The 19,978-nt window shown below is 51.0% G+C and overlaps 1 protein-coding gene across 3 annotated transcripts in view; it reads right to left on the bottom strand.

Annotated features, from left to right (window-relative positions):
* MOB3C (MOB kinase activator 3C) overlaps positions 1–19,630 on the bottom strand; it is a 51,612-nt gene extending 31,982 nt beyond the window's left edge. The window contains exons 1-2 of one of the 3 annotated variants that reach the window (XM_043520874.1): positions 19,420–19,630; positions 4,239–4,749 (exon numbers count right to left, since the gene is read on the bottom strand). In XM_043520874.1, coding sequence (XP_043376809.1) covers positions 4,239–4,656 — 418 coding nt within the window. In that variant the 5' untranslated portion in view covers positions 4,657–4,749; positions 19,420–19,630. Of the gene's footprint in view, positions 1–4,238; positions 4,750–10,714; positions 11,264–19,419 lie in introns of those variants that run through there. The other 2 variants (XM_027824045.3, XM_043520875.1) reach the window with 2 other exon arrangements.
* Positions 19,631–19,978: the final 348 nt, after the last annotated feature.

Below are 19,978 nucleotides of genomic sequence, written 5' to 3'. Positions count from 1 at the left end.
ATTGTTGAGTTCATAAAATGAAAGAGCCCTCATCAGAAACAAATAAATGTGGCATTTCCCTTTTGGCCAGGCAGCTCCATCTTCTGCCATGCCAAAGCTACAAAGTAATTAACCTCAGCTTGTCAGAGTCATTAATTGGGGAAGTATTGACAATGGCGTGTGACGAAAGGCTCCAGCCTTTCAACGTATGTCTACTCTGCAATTAGACACCTGCTGCTGGCCCATGCCAGCTGACTCAGGCTTGCGGGGCTTGAGCTAAGGGGCTGTTTAATTGCAGTGTAGACAGCATAGATCCACCTCGCAGGGCTCAATGGATACGGACCCATATTCTCTTACTATCAGGCAGAAAGAACACCCACAAACCGCCACCCGTCAGTTCCACGTCGCTGTTTGTGAGACTCAGGAGAGGGGTTCTGAGCATGAGAACATTCTGCTTGTTCCTGGAGGTCCATCAATAATGGCTTTCTCTGAACCCCAGTGGGTTTCTGCAGAATGGCATGTGTTTCTATGGCACTGACTAGGACACAGTGGTGCAGTTGAAAAATAGCTGGCAACTGGACAACTAAAAAAAACCCAAAAACAGCCCAGTACAGAGGGGTTCTGGGATGACTGTCACGGGAAAAGCTTTTGGGAAGCGAAAAAAAAAAAAAAAAAAAAAAGTGGTCATCAAATGTTTCATTAGGGTTTTCTCGACCAGCTATCGTCAGAATTGGCCAATTCATCTAGATCGAACTGTTTTGCGGAGATAGTTTGACAAAGCTGGGGCAGAACTTAGACAGGGCTCCTCCAGAGCCCCATCTGCCAGGCAGGGTTCTGTCGGTTGACCCATCTGGCTCCTCAGTAGCCCGCCTGATAGAACGACAGGGAGCTAAGACCACAGGAGCCTGGCCACTCAGGTTCATTGCTCCCCCTATGTTTCCAGCATCTGTGGCTGTAGGGAAGCAGCCAGGTGGGCTGCCCTAGGATTGGGAACTCCAGGTCTGGGAACCCCAGGGCTTTGCCTTTCCACTGAGAATTTTGACAGTTTTGACTTTCATTCTGAATCAGAACAAAACCGAATTTTTAAACTACCAAGATCACCCACAAAACTAAATGACCAGCTGTAACCTGCCTTGCAAGGGACCCCCTCTGGCCCAACCCCCTCCTGCACTCCCGAAATAAAAAACAAGAACCTGAAACTACCCTACCGCCCCACAACCAAGCAGAGTTTTAGCCCCAGAAAGAGAGATGTGCAAGAGACTCCATGTAGTCCATTAGAGACTTCACTGCTGCTACCAATCTCACGTGGAAGGCACTCAGATACTGTGGTGATGACAAACAAAAGCTAGCATGATATTTTGTGATTAAAGAAGAGCTAGAGAGCCCAGCTGAAGGTTTGCAATAATGCAGGCCTAAAGTTAGCCTCCTAAATCCATATTTAGGCATCTAAATAAGCAGCCTGGTTTTTCGAAGGGCCCAGCACATCCCAGGGCTGGAAGGAACTGCTGGTTGATCTGCACTTCTGAAAGTCAGGTTACCTGTTTATGCCAGAGACTGGGATGTAAGCAGTCAGGCTCACGGCTGGAGAAGAAGTAAGTAGCCAGGATTAGGAGACCAGTGTCAGAGCCAGGTTACCTGGAGTAAGGCAAAGCTGGATCCAGAGCAGGAGCAAGGCTGAGAACAAGCAGACATGGTAGCTACCACCACAGTGGGGGAATGCTTCGAGCAGCCATTAGCCTAATGCTGCTGTTGGGCTTAAGAACACACCTGTTGGCATGTGCGGCAGGTATCAAAGGGCAGGCCGTGGCCCTGCCCATGCTCCGCCCAGAGGCCCTGCCCCCCCCCCCCCCCGCCTCAGCTCTGGCCAGGAGCCTGGGGCTTGGCTGGCAGCCAGGGGCGGCTCGGGTGAGCCAGTGGCCCAGGCCGCTGCTCCAGCTGGCCAGCTGCTCAGGGGGTCGTGCTGCTGCTCATGCCAGCTGATGGCCTGGCTGGTGGTAGGGTTGCCAACCCTCCTGGTTTTGCCAAGAGTCTCCCGGAATCAGGCCCTATCTCTCAGAGGCTACTGAAGCCAAACTGTCCGGCGGTGCAGCGGGGCTAAGGCAGGTTCCTTGCCTGCCCTGGCCCCACACCACTTGCGGAACATCCCTGCAGCCCATGCAGGGAGGCTAAGAGTCTATGCGTGCTGCCCACACCCCGAGTGCCAACTCCGCTGTTCCCATTGGCTGGAAACTGCGGCCAATGGGAGCTGTGGGGGCGGTGCCTGAAGGCAGGGGCAGCACGCAGAGCTCCATGGCCCCTCCCAGGGGCCACAGGGCCGGGAGCAGCGTGTGGAGGGGGCAGCGTGTGGAGCCCCCTGGCCCTGCTTACCGGGGCGCAGCGGGGCTAAGGCAGCTCCTGGCCAATGGGAGCTGTGGAGTCGACACTCGGGGTGTGGGCAGCACACAAGGCATGGATGTGCCAGCCATTTCTAGGAGCAGCATGGGGCCAGGGCAGGCAGGGAGCTCAATAATCCTGCACTGGTCTTTTCCATCCCAGATTCCTATGGCTTTCCCACCAAGATAACTAAAATAGGAACCCTCAACTGCAGTGACTTGATTCAGATTCACAAGCACATGCCCCTCTGGAAAGCAGTAATGTCAAGGAAGACTCGCCAAGGGCTGTTTCTCACTGGAAGGATGATCACTATGTCTTAAGATTCTTAAAACTTCCTTTGGAGGAGGACCAAAAAAAAAAATAAATAAATAAAAATAAAAAAAAAATCATGCGTTGCTCATTTCATCGGAAAAGGAACCGCTTCCAAGAGCGCCATGTGGGCTTGGCAGCTGGGTTCAATACAACTGCACCATGAAGAGGACCGACTGCTATCTAGGGGGAAGTTTATTTATGGAATCCGGGTGCTCCATGAAGACACTGAAAACAGCGAGAGCCATCTGTATGGAAACAGGATTGCTGGTATGTGTCTGTCAGACCGAATAATGAATCGCCGACACCAACTGGCAAACCCAGTAGACTCCAATCCCTGATGTCCCCAAAGAAGGCAAATGAACCTGATTAGCATATGTGATATTATCACCGTAGTTACCCACAGGGGTAACGAGGATTAAATCTGCAGGATGGGCAATAAAGAGGGTTAGTTCACAAACTTTTCCCCTCTGGGAACTGGGTTAGGTTATAAGAACAACTGTTTGTGGTGGGCCACATCCTATTCTCCTGGTGGAGATTTGTCCTCATGGAAAAAGCCACACGTCCTTGTAGGCCACAGGTAGGCCTAGGAGTGGAATAGCAGGGCATGCCATAGGTCTGGGGTGGAGTGCATTGCCACAGATATGTACAGGATGCTTGAGCAGCACCAGTCCACACATCCTGCCTGGCTCTAACGAGTGCTAAGAGTCCCCCACTTCCACAAAGCACCATATGTAGGGGGGAAAGGATTCAAGAGACTGGGAGTTCATAGTGTCACTTCATTAAGCTGGTTGCAGGACAAAGCTGGCGTATTTTCCTCGCCTTTCCAATGAGTGTTAAAAAGAAAATGCAAAACTTCAACAGAGAAATAATTATCCCCTGGAAACATGCTACTGGTGATGTGCTGGATTCTCCATCCCTTGGAGCTTATACAACGTTCATTGGCAGGATGGATTGGCCTAAAAGATACGCTGCGGTTTAAGACTGAGGTTGGTAAGTTTATGGAGGGGATGGTATGATGAGGTTGCCTACAAAACCAGATAGGCTATCTGTGACTGCTAGAAGCCAATACTGTATCTCCAATAGCTGATGAGGGGGAGAATTCTTTCCCAGGTATCTCACTGGTGGGTCTTGCCCACATGCTCAGGGTCTACCCGATCACCAAAGTTGGGACCAGGAAGGAATCTTCTCTCAGGTCTGACTGGCAGAGATGCTGGGGGGTTTTCGCCTTCCTCTGCAGCATGGGGCACGGGTCACTTTCAGGTTTAAACTAGTGTAAATGGTGGATTCTCTGTAGCTTGAAGTCTTTAAATCATGAGTTGAGTTCAATAACTCAGTCAGAGATGGGGTCTATTACAGGAGTGGGTGGGTGAGGTTCTGTGGCCTGTGATGTGCAGGGGGCCAGACTAGATGATCATGATGGTCCCTTCTGGCCTTAAAATCTATGAGGAACCACAAGCTGCTGGGGGTGGATGTGGGAATCCCTGGGTAAAGTTCTCTGGCCTGTGTTATGCAGAAGGCCAGACGAGATGATCACAGTAGTTGCCGTCTGAATGTAAGAACTACAGTCCACTTACCTATCCTGGTAGGAAAGATGTCCTCATTGTTAATGAGCATCTCGATCCATTCCATCAGCATACACATGTACTGGGGTGCTGAGAGCTTGGTCGGCCTCTTGTACTTGTGATCATCCTGCCACCTGTATTCATATTTGAGCCCACCAGACATGATTGGGCAGCTCTTCTCGGTGCAGAACTCCGACATCGTCCCATAGATAAGGTTTATCCTGTTGAAGAAGTCAACCACGTGCACCGCTATCCAGTCATTGATATTCTCCCCAGGAGGCAGTTGGACCACAGTCTTCAAATCCAGCCCAGATTTGAGAGAGGCCTGGGCTTTCTTGTACAGCTCAAACCGCTGGGTGCCGGGCTCGAATTTCTTACGGGGGCGAAAGGTTTTGTCTTTGTTGAAAACTTGGTTGAGGCACAAAGCCATTCTGGGCTGGGGTGGCCAGGTTTAAAAGGGCAGCGGCACGTCCCAATGGCAGACTCCTAGCCTGGAAGCGTCAGGGTGGAACATCGTGGGTTTCTGAAGGAAAACAGACAGAAATATTGAACCCGTTATTTATGACACCAACTGTAACTGGCTCTCCCTTACTAAAGCTGCTCATGATGAATTGGTGGCACATTCAAGAGACTAGATGGTCTTGTAGCTAAGGTACTGGATGTAAACTGAGGGAATCTGGGTTCAATTCCTGACTCTACCCAGACTCCTTGTGTGACCATGACCTCAGTTTCTCTATCTGCAAAACGGAGATAAAGAAAGGATTATTGTTTTGTCTATTTAGATGGCGAGGTCTTGGAGGCAGGGATGTATTTATAGCGCATAGGGCAACGGGAACCCTGAGGCGTCTCGGTGCTGCCATAATGCAAATGGTAATAAATGTTTTGCTGGTGCTACCATGGCTGGCCGGGTGGGAAGCCTTGCGTGTGAAAGATGGAGGCACCTTATGTTGAAAGCCTCTTCATAAAGCAATATCCCTTGAGTAACAGCATGATCTTTACAGGGAAAGGCTCTGCTCACACCAGTATCTCAAGGGCAGCTGCTCTAAAGCAAAATAAAAAGCAGTATCAGAAGCGTTCAAGGCAGCTTTCCTCCCTCCCCCTCCCCTGTCCAGTCATCGCTCAAATGGCTTGGTGTTGATTTCCTTTTTGGGCACACGGGAAGTCGTTCCCCCTCCTCCCCAGCCCCTAGAGCTTCTCAGCTCATAAAAGTGCTCCCTGTGACCTGCCCCTGCGGCCAGCCTGGCAATTGCCCCAGGGCACTGAAGTGAGTACGGGTACCTGCCCAGTCACACTGCTCTGTTATTTAGCAGGAGTTTGTGTTCTGTTTCTTTAAAGCCCCTTAGGCCCAAATCCCATGTACAATTGTGTCCTGAGGGAAGTACCGTTTGGGTGTCACACTGTGATAGAAAAGGATCAACTCCCCTACCCATACAGCCCAAAACACAATGCAAACTAGTCACACAGTCTACCTCCTCTCGCCACCTTGCTGGATTGCATCAGCCGCCATCGGCACCTTGCTTTAAAATAACAAAGCCGTGTCAGGTCTGACACTAGCTTTGGCAGCTAGTTCTGCACCCTTGAATCAGTGACTCCTGATCTATCCAGGATAACCCCCTGACCATCCCATCCAGGAGTCATCCGGAGGTCACCCTGATCACTATTGTGAATTGTGGGATTAATGGCCATTCAATAAACTGCTAATTATGCCCCGAGTTGCCTTCCTGAATTTACTACCACAGAAGCAGAGGGTCCGTGTTTCTCCTGGACTCAGACTATGAACTGAAATCTCTGCATTGTTTTCAAAGAGCCAAAGGGCTCGCCAAACATCACTGATCAGCTAAAATACATTTTGCATCGTCCTACAGTTCCCAGCGTTAATGCTTGTAAGCACATGAGATCGGGGCTCCATTGTACTAGATGCTGCATGTCATAGAATATCAGGGTTGGAAGGGACCTCAGGTCATCTAGTCCAACCCCCTGCTCAAAGCAGGACCAGTCCCCAGTTTTTGCCCCAGATCCCTAAATGGCTCCCTCAAGGCTTGAATTCACAACCCTGGGTTTAGCAGGCCAATGCTCAAACCACTGAGCTATCCCTCCCACCCCCGAAAAAGTTTTTTTCTCCTCTTTTTTTGTGGTCTAATATTTTAATAATTCATGTCCACCAAGTGAGAGACAGTCTTTACCCTGAAAAGCCTGCCAACTACTTTGATAAGTCAGAGCAAGGGTGGGAGAGGAACGAGGGGCAACAGAAAGGGGAAGTAACTTGCCCAAGGTCTCAAGCAGAAGGGACGAGAGCCCAGGCCACCTGAACTCCAGTCCAGTACCCTGTTCACCTGTCACAACAACAACGGCCACAGACAGACACACAGGTCCTTCCATCCCACAGGGTCCGATACAGTGCTTTGCAGACTCAATTATAAGGTACACTGGACTCACTTCAGCCGCTAGAGAAGAGAAAATGCCTCTTGGGTGGAGCTCCGCGGGTATTTTAGAGCACACAGCAGCAATAGACAGAGTATGGCAAGAAGTCAATAGAGTCGGGGTGGTGAGGGCAAATTATCCAGACATCAGAGTATTAAATTTTGTCCCTCAGGAACAACTGGAGACAAGAGCTGGTTGTTGTGGCTGCTCATCTTTTCACTGTGGATGCCCTGTGCCTCCCTGTCTGAACAGCTGCCTGCTGTTGCATGAAAGCAAGGGTGAAATTCACCCCGCACAGAGGGCAGCGCAAGATCCTCAGTTCCCACTGGGGCACAGGGATTTTCTTGCCCCTCTGGCCAGGGGTGGCTTTTGCTCCAAATGAGAGGGCAAACGCTGCTCTCAGCCTAGCGGGGCGTCTTCCACTGACGCCAGCGAGAACTGCACCTGTGGGCCAAAGGCGCTGGAACAAGGGGGACCAGGAGCCATAGCTCCATCACTTTTTACCAGCTGTGAAGGCAAGCAACGGGGGGGAGGGGCAGAGATAAGCGAGCAGGGGGTGGGGTCGTGGGGGAAGAGGTGGTGCGAGGGCGGGGCTTCGGGGGAAAAGGGATGTGGGGCGTGGGGCCACGGTTCAGGTGCCCTCCCCCCCTTTTAGGGAGCTTTGGTCACTCCTGCTGTGGACTAAAGAGCAGACGTTGCCACTTAGCATGGGAAACAGGGCTCAAGCCCTCTGAGGCTGTATTCAGTGCCACTCTAGGGCAGTGCTGGGGCGGGGGGAAGCGGGGGCATCTGGGAGTGGTAGCAGGCCTTCTTGTTGACTACGGCTCCAAGTCACTCTAGCAGCATCACGGCTTCCTGCCTAGCAGCACAGAAGGGCCTGAGAGGGAGGTTGGTGGTTTGTAACGCAAAGCATCCACCCAGTTACTGAGCCTGGAACTACTGCCGGATAAAGAATGAGCCTTATCTTGTATCTTCCTGCCTGGCTGTCACATTTTCAAGGCCCACCCTGCTGATACCGATAAGCTTTCCATGACTGCAAGTTTTCTGGACATTTAGGATTACATCTACTTCCAAAATAGACCGCCTGGGGCCCCCCATCCAGCAAAGAGCTGAAGCTCGCACTTAACTTGAAGCATGCAACTTCCTGGACTCCTATTGACTTCAACAGAGCTATTCACATGTTTAAAGTGAAGTAGGTCCTTCAATACTTTCACTAGATCAGTGCCTTAAATATAATTGGTACACACACACACTACTATTCGGGCATTGGTAGTGACTCCGTAGTTAAGGTTGCATCGAGATTTGCACTTAAAATAGCACTCAAAGTCCCTCATGCTACATAACATGCACCCGTGTCTGGAGCTTGGTCACCATTGCATAACACCTTGGGCCAGAGCCTCGGCTTGGTTAAATTAGCATCTCTCCACTAAAAGTCACATACTCATAGAGTTTAAGGCCAGAAGGGATCCTGAAGATCAGATAGTCCAGCGGTTTTCAACCTTTTTTTCATTTGCGGGCTCCTGAAAAATTTCAAACGGAGGTGCAGACCCCTTTGGAAATCTTAGACGCAGGCTGTGGACCCTCAGGGGGCTGCGGACCACCGGTTGAAAACCACTGCTCTAGCCTGACTTCTTGTAGGACACAGCCCAGAAAATTTCACCCCCAGACCTATTTTATCTATCTTAGAGTTTTACCCTGCCGCATGTCACCATAGCATTTGAGCAACTTCCATGTAAAATCCAATAGCAATAACAAAGTCCCTAGTGGGCTTCCTGGAGCCTCTGGCACGTCTCCCACGCTAGGTAAAGACTCTGCTTGTGGTAGGGTTTTTTCCCTGGATGGAGTGCAGGGCTGGGATATCAGGGGTGTTCGACTTGTGAGCGTCCCTTGTGGTGGGAAGGCTTTCCTTCCTCAAGTCCATGAGTAGGTCTGTCTACACGGCGACCAGGAGGGGTAAATTCCAGCTCGAGGAGTCATACCCACGCTAGGTCTGATCGAGCTAGCATGCTAAAAAAATAGAAGTGTAGCTGCAGCAGTGTAAGCAGCCTCGTTGCTCGGAGTACATCCTTGTGGTCTCAGATCGGCTTGTACTCGGCGCGGCCAGCCCCTTCCACCACTCGCCCCGCCGTGGCTACGCTCCTGTTTTCAGCACGAGCCAGGAAGCGCCGAAGGGGGGCTCGGCAAGAGCGTTTTGGAACCTCTGCCATAAAGCCTGGCACATAAAAAGTGAAAACCTGTGATCCATGAATAGAAGCTTTTAAATCCCTGTTCTGACAATTGTTAAGGGGTTTATTTGTACATCTATATTCTACGGCTCTTTCCAACTCATTTGTACTCAATGGGAAGTGACTCTCTTCTCCAATAACCAGCTCCCAGGACATATTTCATCATACAAACTTATTCAACTGTATCACTTTCTTGTTATCATACACACTGATCTCTTCAATCATTAGGCAAATGGAGGCGGATTTCCTTTTTGGATATTTATTGTCTTACTAAAACCCAATTAAAATCAATGAAGCTATTAAGCATCTGCTCTGTGTTTTCTTACAGTGTCTCTGTGAAAGATATACATGAACTGGTGCACCGGAACAATCTGATTTCCTGTGCTCAAGTCCTTTAGTTAATCTGCTGCAAAGGCAGCACATACCTGCCTGGTCATTACATTCCAGTCTACCCCGAATGCAGTCAGCACCTACATGAGCTGTTTGCCATGGTTTTGCTTCGGGAGCCGTTGTCGGCACTGCTGCCAAATTGCACAGGCCTTGTAAATCCTTACAGGAATTTGGAAGAAAACAAATCTTCAGAAAAAGTAGAGGCAGAACGTTCCCCGTCGAAGCCAAGTCAGTCTGTAGAGCCACAAACCCACAAAAAAGCCAGGTCACTCCTCAATCTCCCTCAAGAGTGGGCAGTTTAGGATCAGCACAAATCTTGGATGGGGAGGGTAAAGCACAAAGCTAAGAGCCCAGGGGGTGAAATCCTGGCCCCACTGAACTGAGGGGAGTTTTGCCCTCCACAACAATGAGGCCAGGGATTGCTGCCTTGCAGTCTAATCACCACTCTGGTTCTTGTGGGTAAGGCACTGAAATGGGACTTTAATTCCTGGCTCTGATACAGACTCCCTGCATGACCTTGGGCAAGTCACTTTGCCCCTCTGTGCCTCAGTTTCCCTGATTACAGAATGGAGATGGTGATCCTTTTGGACCTCACAGGAGCGTTAGGAGTGCTTGCAGTGGAAGCTGCTATACAAGTACAGAGTATTATTACTCATAGGGGGCTGACACTCTCAGCAATGGTTTCACACAAAGGCCTGGAAATCAATTGCATTACTTCAACAGTCTGAGGGGAGGAAACCTGCAGTTAAAAGTGTAGGTCCAAATTTCCCCCCCTCCCAGCAACAGTAGCCTCTGATTTTGGGCAGCCAACCTTATTTATAAAGAGAGAACACACACACAGCGGGGTGGATGATTTTCCAGCCCTGCCCATGTGCTCAGGACTTCTCCATATAAACAGCAGGAAGATGGCCAAGTCTCAGGACATTCTAGGAGGGCTCAGGGAGGAAGAGTCTGGCCTCCAAATATCAGTACATGCTGCAGCGGCTTCTTACGTGGCTAGCAGGAGCTGCAATGCAGTAAGCTCAGACAGCCGCCTTACACTGTTAGACACACTCCCCCGATCTCTCCCACCTCTTCATTTAATGCATCCTGGAGCAACACAGTGGCCTATGGGGGCACATTTTTGCTTTTAATTTTCACATCACAAAACAACCTCCTTCCCAAAGCATCAAATCGGCAGGGGGAAGAACAAGCAGCAGCTACAGTCTGTTCCATTACAGCAGGTGCCTACAAACCCTATCAAGGATACAGCTGAAATAAATCTCAGCCTCTGGAAGTCTAAAGCCCAGGCCTACAGGAAAGGGGACTTGGGGTCATTCTCTTGCTTTCTAGTCCCGATTTGCTGCTGCATTTGGGCAAGTCACTCTGCTGGCCTTAGTTTAATTCTTCTCTATCTTTCCAGGGTGCCTGGTGACGCACCACTGATCTGCGATCCTGTATAGGGGCACTTACCTCTTGAGCACCGCCAAGTGGCAGGGTGCAGTACTGCCTTCCTTTTCTCACCCCTGGTGCCACCTGCAGGCTGCTGGCCGCCCTCAAGGCCTTCAGTGGCTTGGCCCTCCAGCTGAATCACAAAGTCTGAATGACCCTTCCAGGGTATTAAAGAGTCTAGTAAATAAACAGTCTATTTGCCCTCGCTGAGCTCCTCAGCTGCAGCTCTGGGCCCTTTAAATTTAGCCCTTTGTTCAGAGTCCCAAATAAGCCCCATCCCCTTTGTGGGGTTTATGCCAGTGGGTGGTGGCAGAACCTGGCTCATTCACTGCTCTGGGTTCCAGTCCAGGGACCCTATGCACAGTAGCCACATACTGCCCTCTCCAATCTGTCACTGCTGTTTCCTTGGGCTTCTTCCAACCAGGTCCTTTATCTCCAGCCCTAGGTCAGGGCCAGCATCCTCAGATTCCTCTCTCTGCAATCCCAGCTGGGCAGGTTCAGCCAGCCATGAACTCCATCTATTGTCAGGCTCCTGCAGTCAGAGAGAGACTCCCTCCTTCTCTCCTCCAATCCTAGCCAGTGACTGCTCCACTAACCCCCAGGCAGCTCCTTTTATCCGGGTCAGCAGGGCCCTGATTGGCTGTTGCTAGCCCCTCTAGCCCTGGAAGGACCAGATCTCTGTGGTTTTCCAAAGTGGCTGCTCCGGAGAGTCCTATCTAGGCAAGCCTCGAGGACCCACCTTCGCTGCTCTTTTCTTCTCAGCTCACTGCTTCTTGGGGAATCATGTGGTAGGACCTTGGGGCTCCCAGCAGGGAACCACAAAGGGCTAACACACTCCACCACAGATCTGTAGACAGGCAGGTGAAAAGCACTATACAAGTATTCTTTTCTTTATAAGAATGTACTTAGGTATTTCTCTGGGAGGCCCAGAACTCATCCCTGCTGAGCAATGTCAGCCCTGCCAATTGCACAGGGTATAAGCTGTGATGCCACCCAGGGGTTGAATCACGGCACGAACGGGGAACTGATCGGAAACCACGGGCTTTCGTTAATTTGTCCTAGTGACCAGGAGACCCATTGCAAAACAAAGATGCTGAGTCATGAATCAGTTCTCTCTCAGCTGTTGTTTAATCACTGGTGATATTCCCGGGCATGCAAGGACGTGCACTGGATTAGACCAATAACCCTTCAACCTTTGGCCCAGTTATAGCCACTGGCAGAGAGGAACCAATGCAACCCATGGTGCAGACGGACAGAGCTGCTGTTTGTCCCAATCGGTCTTTCCCTTGCTTGAAACCGTGGCTTATTACAATGTAGCCAGTCTGTATAGGGATTTGCCCGGTCTAACGTACTTATATGGCCCCTGTTACCACAGTGTCGGAGCACCTCATGATCTGCAATGCATTTATCCTCACAACACGCCGGTGCAGTAAGGAAGTGCATTATGCCCATTTTATGGATGGAAAACAGAGGCACAGGGTGTCTAAGTGAGTTGCCCAAGAAGCCTGTGGCCAACCAGGAGACTGAACCCAGGTCTAGCACCCTAACCCCTGCACAGTGCCCCTCCATACATAAGAAGTGTCACACTGTGTCAGACCATGGTCCATCTAGCCTGGTAGCCTGTCGCTGACAGCAGCCTGTACCCGCACTTCAGGGGGAGTGTACAGAAAGGGCACGTATGCAGTGATCCACTTGTGGCTTCTGGTAGTCAGAGGGTTCGATCGTCTCGACCATTCCTTCCACTGGTGAGACCTTACTACAGCACTTGCTATTAGTTCCTTGCTGAGGGGTTGGGAGAAACCACCCATTTTGTGTTGCGTGGCTTAGCCAGGTTCCATGGTCCAATGGTTGTTTCATTTCATGGAAATCAGTCCACTAGAGGCACCAAAAGACCACAGAGCCGTTCAAATCAACCCCGAGAACCTAAACTTCAGGATGGCATCATCCTCCCTCCTGTAGAGACCAGGGACACTTGCACCCCGGATTTTGGGCCCGTTGCTAACTGGATTGCAGTGAATTTAGTGAATTAGAACTAGCATTGCAATAGCATGTAGAGGCCCCATCGTGCCAGGCACTGTACGTACACATAGTGAGAGAGTGTCCCTGCCCCCAGAGAGCTTACAATCTATATAGCCAGCAGACAGGAAGGGAAACTGAGGCACGGGGCAGGGACGTGACTTGTCTGAGGTCACCCAGCAGGCCCGTGGTAAAGCCAGGAATAGAACCCAGGTCTCCTGACTCCCAGCCCAGTGCCTGACCAATCAGCCTGTCCTGTAGTCTCCCAGGCATTCATAGCACCAGCTCCGTCCAGTTTCCCAGCCCTCACGAGCAGCACAGCTGCAGTGTCCTCGCCCCAGCATCAGGATGGACGGAAGCAGATGTGGGATGCCAACAGGTGGCCGTCCCTGCCGGAGCTCTGGCTGCCTTTCCTGCTGCGCTGCCCCCATTGTGAGCGGGGCCCTTCCTGTCCCGGGTGGGCCTGTCCCCGCAGCCGCATCTCACAATCGCCTGCGGAGGCAGGAAGTTGGAGAGCGACAGCTCCCTCCCCCTCCCCACAGTGGTCCATTCACCAGCCAGGGTCCCGGATTCATTTGCCAGCGAGCTGCAGGAGAAAGGCTTCATTATTGGAGACGAAGGAAGCAAGGGGGAGCCCTGTTCCTGTACCTGCTGGGTCAGGCACGAATATGAGCTCCAGCATTGACTTGGCTGCCAATTTCAGCACCAGCTGCACTGTGCTCATTCCTCTGGGCACATGGCCTTGTCTACACTGAGAGGAGGCACCGGATTAGTTTAAACTGGTTTAATTAAACCAGGGAAAATCCAGGTCGGTTTAAAACTGGTTTAATTGGTCTAGTCTGTGCCTGTAAATTTACCACCTAAGCCAATGCTCAAGCCAGGGCTAAGCCAAAATAGCTGTCCACATGCAGAGCTGTAACTCACAGCCTGTCTCCACGAGCAAGTTAAAGAGAGAGTTATACTGAGAGAAAAGTGCTTTACACTGGTATCGCCCTGCCTGTTCGGAAAGGGGAATAAGCCACGCTAGCAGAAGCACCTTTATAGCGGTATAATGGTGTCCACACTAGGGGTTGTACTGGTATAACTATCTTGGTTAAAATAATCATGCCCCTGTCTGATATAGTTATATGCATACAACACTGAAGAAACGTAGGGCTTCTCTTAATAGTTTTCCAAGAACAGGTTCCTTCGTGCCTCAGAAAGACAGGTGTTACTGGTGCGAGGGTTAGCGCTTTTCAGATGCAGACTGCCAGTGCTCCAGGCCAGTCCCGTCAGCTCCATTGCACAGTTGGGGAAACTGAGGCACAGGTGGGGGTTGCATGAGTTGTCCAAAGTCACACAGCACCTCAGCAGCAGGGAGTCAGGAGACCTGGACTGGTGTTCCTGGCTGTGTTTCTCTGTGATCCGGGGCAGTCACTGCACCTCTTGATGCCTGTTTCCTCTCCCATTCTTTGTCTGTCTTGTCTATTTAGATTGTAAACTCTTTGAGGCATGGGCTTTCTCTTACTATGTGTATGTACAGCACCCAACACAATGGGGTCCTGGCTGATTTACCTTGGAATAGAACCCAGCTCTCTCCTGACTCCCAGTTCAGCACCTACTCACTAGATCACACTGCCACAGCCAAATACAAAATGAATATTTCTCCAGGGTCAGATGCGGAAGGAAGCCACAACTAAAACGGCACCCACAACCCATCTGGCTAAGTTTCAGTTCCCCTAGTCATCAGTCCGGCTTCAGAGACCTCCCAATATGCACAGAAATCTTTAAACGTGAGAAGTCCAGCCAGCGTATGGTATAAGGTGCAGGGCACAGGGGTAATCAAACAATCAAACAATCGAGCGTCACCTCCACTTTGTTACACAGGTACACTTAAAAGAGGAAAGGAAAGTCGCACGAATAGGGAAAGTGATAAACTGAGGGCTGTGGCAAGAGATAGGCTGGGGAGCTCCTGAGTTCTCATCCAAGTGCCCAGATACCAAGGTGATGGGCACAGTATGAGAACAGAACAGAATCCCAGCTCCGACTCTGATTTTCTCAGGCACTTGGGCAAGTCACACCCTCCCTGCCTCAGTTTCCCCATTTTTAGAACTAGGGTATATATGGTGCATCCCTCTCCTTGCTTAGTTTTGCTGTGCTTAGATTGAAAGCTCCTCAAGGCAAGGACTGGGCTTCCTTGTCTGTTGAAAAGCGTTTAGGCCCAGATCCTCAAATATACTGTAGTTCTAGAAATGGGGAAACTGAGCCAGGGAGGTTGTGACTTGCCCAGATGCCTGGAAGTTAGCCACATAAATATCTTTTAGGATCTGGGCCTTCATACATTGTGGGTGCTACCAGAAAGAATTAATAAGTAAGTATTATTAATAGACCATGAGAAAGAAAACTCAGAGCACTGAGTGACCAAAACTAAAAGATCAGCCAGGAAAATGTATCCATCTGCTCATCCGCTGAGAACACAGCGTGGTACTTGATCTACAATTAAATGCAGTGCTGAGAGGCTGTTTGAAACCTTTAATTAATTAAGTCCCCTCTCGCATGCCAGTGGTCAGACGCTTACACAAGCATCTGGCTCCGGTAACCTCAAACAGCCACTGAGCAGCACGATCCAAATTTTAAAGCAGCAGAACAGCTGCTCTCACACTGGGACGGAGCGAGGCATTTAACATCCTAACACCATCCTAATGGATGGCTCTGACATGCCGCCAGCTCCTAAGGAGATGCTCAGCCAGGAGCGGGTCACAGATCGCAGGCCCTCAAATCCATGCACGACTTTTTGGTGGGGAAAAAAATCCATCTTTAGGAAATGCAGGGCCCCAGTTTGAAGCAGGGCCCCGTGCCCACTTGCATTTTTGAACCCGGGGGTAGGAAGACAAGCAACCAACGTTTGCGGGCCTCTCTGCAAAATGTGAGTGTCCCTCCAAACATCAAGGCCTGGATCAACCTGTCTGTTGGAGGCTGCCTGAATCTGCGCAGAGCCTGAGTTTACAACAAACTGGTTTGCATGCCCCTGCAATGCTGCCCTCTAGTGGACAGACTTGGTCCTACCCCCTTCCCAACTCTACACCCCTGCCCTGCTCATGAGTGTACCAGATCTCTCTACCAGCCTTGTGAAGAGTTACCTTTTTAGTTCACTGACGCTTGGGTTTTGGGAGTTGACAGTCACCAATTTCCTCTCTCATGCCACATGCATGTGGTTTGTGGGTGACCTTGTGGCCTGTGTAGCTGCAAAAACACCCAAACATGGCAATGCCTCTCAGAGCCTGAGTCAACTGACTTGGGTTTGCATGGCTTGTCCTACGGGGTTAAAAATAACAGAGCAGACGTTCCCGCTTGAGTTTCAGAGCCTGGGCTCCAGCCATAGGTGCTGACTCCGTGGGTGCTCCACAGCTCAAGCATCCATGGAAAAAAAACAGGGGGCCCTCAGCACCCACCATCCACAGCTGTTTGGCGGCGCCCCAGGACTGGCTACCCATCAGCGAGCGGCTTGGATGATGGGGAGGGGGAGCGGAGAGGAGCGAGTGGTGGGCGGGCGGGGGGAGGGGGTGGAGCGAGGGTGGGGCCTCGGGGCAGAGCGGGGGTGGAGCCCCCACAGAGAAAAAGAAAAGAAAAGTCAGTGCCCTTGACTCCAGCCCAAACAAGAACATCTACATTGCTATTTTTAGCCCCGTAGCACGAGACCCGCGAACCTGAGTCCGTCGACCGAGGCTCTGAGACTCGCTGGGGTGGGTTTTGTTTTTTCTCCCACGTGGGCATACCCGAAGCGGCCGCGTGCTGCAACCTCCAGCTAGGCAGACTCTGTGTGACAAAATAAAGAGGCCTGTAGTGCTACTCCGAGCTGTCTCAGTGGCTGACTGAAGTTTGACTGCAAGAGTCTTCGGTTCAATCTCACCCTTGAGGGAACTCCTCTCTTCCCTCACCAGTAAAAGAGGAAAGTCCCCCTGCTGACACGTTACTTCGATAGCAGACAAGCACTGGCGAAGTCAGCGAGGAAGCTGCTAGCTGAAGCTTAAAAGGGATAATCGCGAGATATTTCGATGGGATATTAACCTCTCCAGCCAGCTGCCCCGTCAGCCACCTGCACCTGTATTAATGATTATTAGCTGGGCTCTGATCCCGCATGCACGTTTGCACACGCCAGTGCAGTCAACGGGACAAGGAGACTTAAAGTTAAGCATGCACATAAGCATTTGCAGGCTGGGAGCCTCGTTACTGGTGTAGTGCAACCCTGATCCAAAGAGCCGTATGTTTGGAAATAGATCGGAAGTCCCCTAGGGCTCTGCAACATCATGCCCAAGTCAGCCATTTGCGCCCTGTCCTTGTACAGCCTTTGAGTTTTACCAAATCTAAGGGGACTTGAAAGTATTCTATTTAAAAATGGTCACTTGACCACAATGGTCCCCAAACAGGGCTGGTTTCTCTTCACTTCCTGCTGAAGCCAGACCCCGGCTGCATTGCCTTGGAGGAACGGGGTTATTGGCCGCAGATCCCAGATGCCGTCGCAAATGATGGAAAATTCCAGGAGACGTTCCAAGACAATTGCTGGGAGCGGGAGCTTGCTGGCCGGGGCATGAAGGCCAAAGCGAACTAGCCTGGGAGAGAAAGATCCAAAGAGGAGCCCCAGCTGATACATCCGATGAAGTGAGCTGTAGCTCACGAAAGCTTATGCTCAAATAAATTGGTTAGTCTCTAAGGTGCCACAAGTCCTCCTTTTCTTTTTGCGAATACAGACTAACACGGCTGCTACTCTGAAAGCTGAGAGAAGATGATCTCCAAGGAGCGCAGAGCAACATTTACCTGCTCGATGTCATGGGAATCTGCCTGTGGGTCCCAGGAAGGGAACTTCCCGCACAAACGGGAAGAACGGGGCTGGAACAGACGCAGCCGTTCAGAGGCAGCACCAATCAACATAGCAACTAGACACCAAAACCCAAGTCGGGAATCACCCTTCTGGCTGCTGCAATCAGGACACACACTGGGAAGTTGCAGCCAGGAGAGCGGTGCCCAGGTTACTCCTGTGGCTGTTCCCCGCTCAGGACTTGGAACCCCCTTCTGTCCCCTAGTGCACAACCCTACAACCGAGCCAAGCAGATTTCTGCTTCCAGACCGTTGCCCCCTCCCTGATTTTGTTCACCCTGCACACTGCCAGGCAGTCCCCATCTGCTGCCTCCACGTCCAATGCCTGGTACCACCAAGCCCACCTGCCGCTCCCTCCACTGTCACATCTGCCTGCCCCACAATCCCCCTGCCCCAAGCTGGTGTTACCGGCTGGCCCATCACTCTGCCCAGTGCTAGCCCACTGAGTGCCTGGCATCACGTACCTTGGCTACTGCTACTCCAACACCCTCTTATAATTTGCCTCTGATCACGCCTCCTTGTAGTGTTTGTTCCCCAAGGAACAAGGAGACAGCTTCAGTCTATTTAGCCCCCCCATCATAGTACAATCCACATCTTTCTCCTCCCCACACTTCTGTGAGGTAAGGTGGCACTGTTATCCGGGAACAGAGGCACAGAGAGGCTAAGTGACTGGCCCAAGGTCACATGGGGAGTCTGTGGCAGAGGAGGGAACTGAACCCCAAGTCAGAGGCCAATGCCTTCACCACCGGGCCAGACTTCCTCCCACTAGACCGATCCTCTTACTTGGAAAGCAGGAGGGAGGTGTAGCTCCCTGGCCAGTGTGTGTTACACATCCCACTCTGTGTCTGATCCACAGAGGACATGGGTCTTCCACAGCTGCCAGCTAGGGGATTTGGGGTCTGATCCAACACTTGTGTAAATCAGTAGAGGCTCATGCTCCTAGCTCTAGAGGGACCAGGTTCAGTCCTGAGTAACAGTCGCTACAGAGGCACAACCCCAAAAGGCCTGGGCTCAGTGGCTCCTGCTGCCTGTTCGGAGCATGTGAGCCACACAGCTCCCATGTGAGGGTCAGACATGATACCAAAAACACCACACACCAACCCTCTACAACTCATCTTCTGGTCAAACCCAGGCTCCTCCCGAACTCCATGCTCTCACTCCAACATGTATGGGAACCAGATTCCAGGACATGCAATGGCCTCACTCAAGCCACTAGCTATGGGACATTTAACTGCAAAACACGACAAACCATACTCCCAGACCCTGGTCAGTTTCCTCAGCATAATCTTACAGTGGCAATTGGCCACCATCCAAACTCTGCTAAGCACAGAATACTGCTTCCAAACTTTGGCTGGTTTGGCTCCTCATCTGCTCCAGGAAGTGACATTTACTCCGCTCATCGGCTCAAAAGCCACATTCATTCCCCCTCTGCTATGGCTGGCCCCTCACGCTCACCCCGGATGTCACAAAATATGGGGTCACTAAATATTTACAAAAGCGGCAAAGAGTCCTGTGCCACAGATCCAGACTAACACGGCTACCCCTCTGATACTAAACATTTACAAGCGCACCAGCTGAGCCAACCCTAGTTTGCAGCATCCAGCTCCTGAAATGCCCCCTCCCCCGCCCCCTAAAATGTACCATCTGCAACTTCATTGCTGGGGTCTGAAGTTGGGGGAATCAATCCACTTGGCTGCATTTGCTTTTGTTCCCAGTGGGACTGTGACACACAACAGGCTAGCAGGGAAAGCATGAGGTTGGAGTTGGAGGGGGCTTTACTGGGAGACAGTTATTCTCAGAGCAAGCCAGAAACTTCTTAAGGAAAGTTTAAAAACAAAACAAAACCAGACACTCACCTAACTCCAGAACTGATCTGAATTAGAGACCAAATCCCTCTCGAGTGTATGGAAAGGTCAGCTAGCTAGATCCTGCGGCTTCCTTCTGGGCTCCCTCGGTTTAGCTATGAGATCCCAGGGTCAGGGAAAAACTCACACACGCACCAACCCTTGCTGGGGTTTTCATTAAAGAAACTCTGCCTGATCTTTCCTGCCCCCCCCAACCCAGTGATGTCATATCCTGAGTGTGTCCAGAAGTACAGCTGCCTTAGCAATAACTGACTCAAAAAAGAACCCGTAGCTCGCCCTGCCCCCTACGCCTCAATCTCTCTGTCTCCTGCTTCCACTCTGTGGTATGCAGCGTAGCTGTAGCCAAGTTGGTCCCAGGATATTAGACAGACAAATGGATGAGGTAGTAACTTCTTTTGGACCAACTTCTGTTGATGAGAGAGAAGCTTTTGAGTTTACACAGAGCTCTCCTTCAGGTCTGGGAAATCACTCAGTGAGTCACAACTAAATACAAGGGGGAGCAGGTTGTTTCACATAAGTAGTTAACATATATTTCAAGGGATCATTCAAG

The sequence above is a fragment of the Chelonia mydas genome, chromosome 8, assembly GCF_015237465.2.
Source record: "Chelonia mydas isolate rCheMyd1 chromosome 8, rCheMyd1.pri.v2, whole genome shotgun sequence".
Classification (NCBI taxonomy): Eukaryota; Metazoa; Chordata; order Testudines; family Cheloniidae; genus Chelonia; species Chelonia mydas.
Note: the sequence above shows the minus strand (reverse complement) of the source record. Positions and strands in the feature narration are given on the sequence as shown.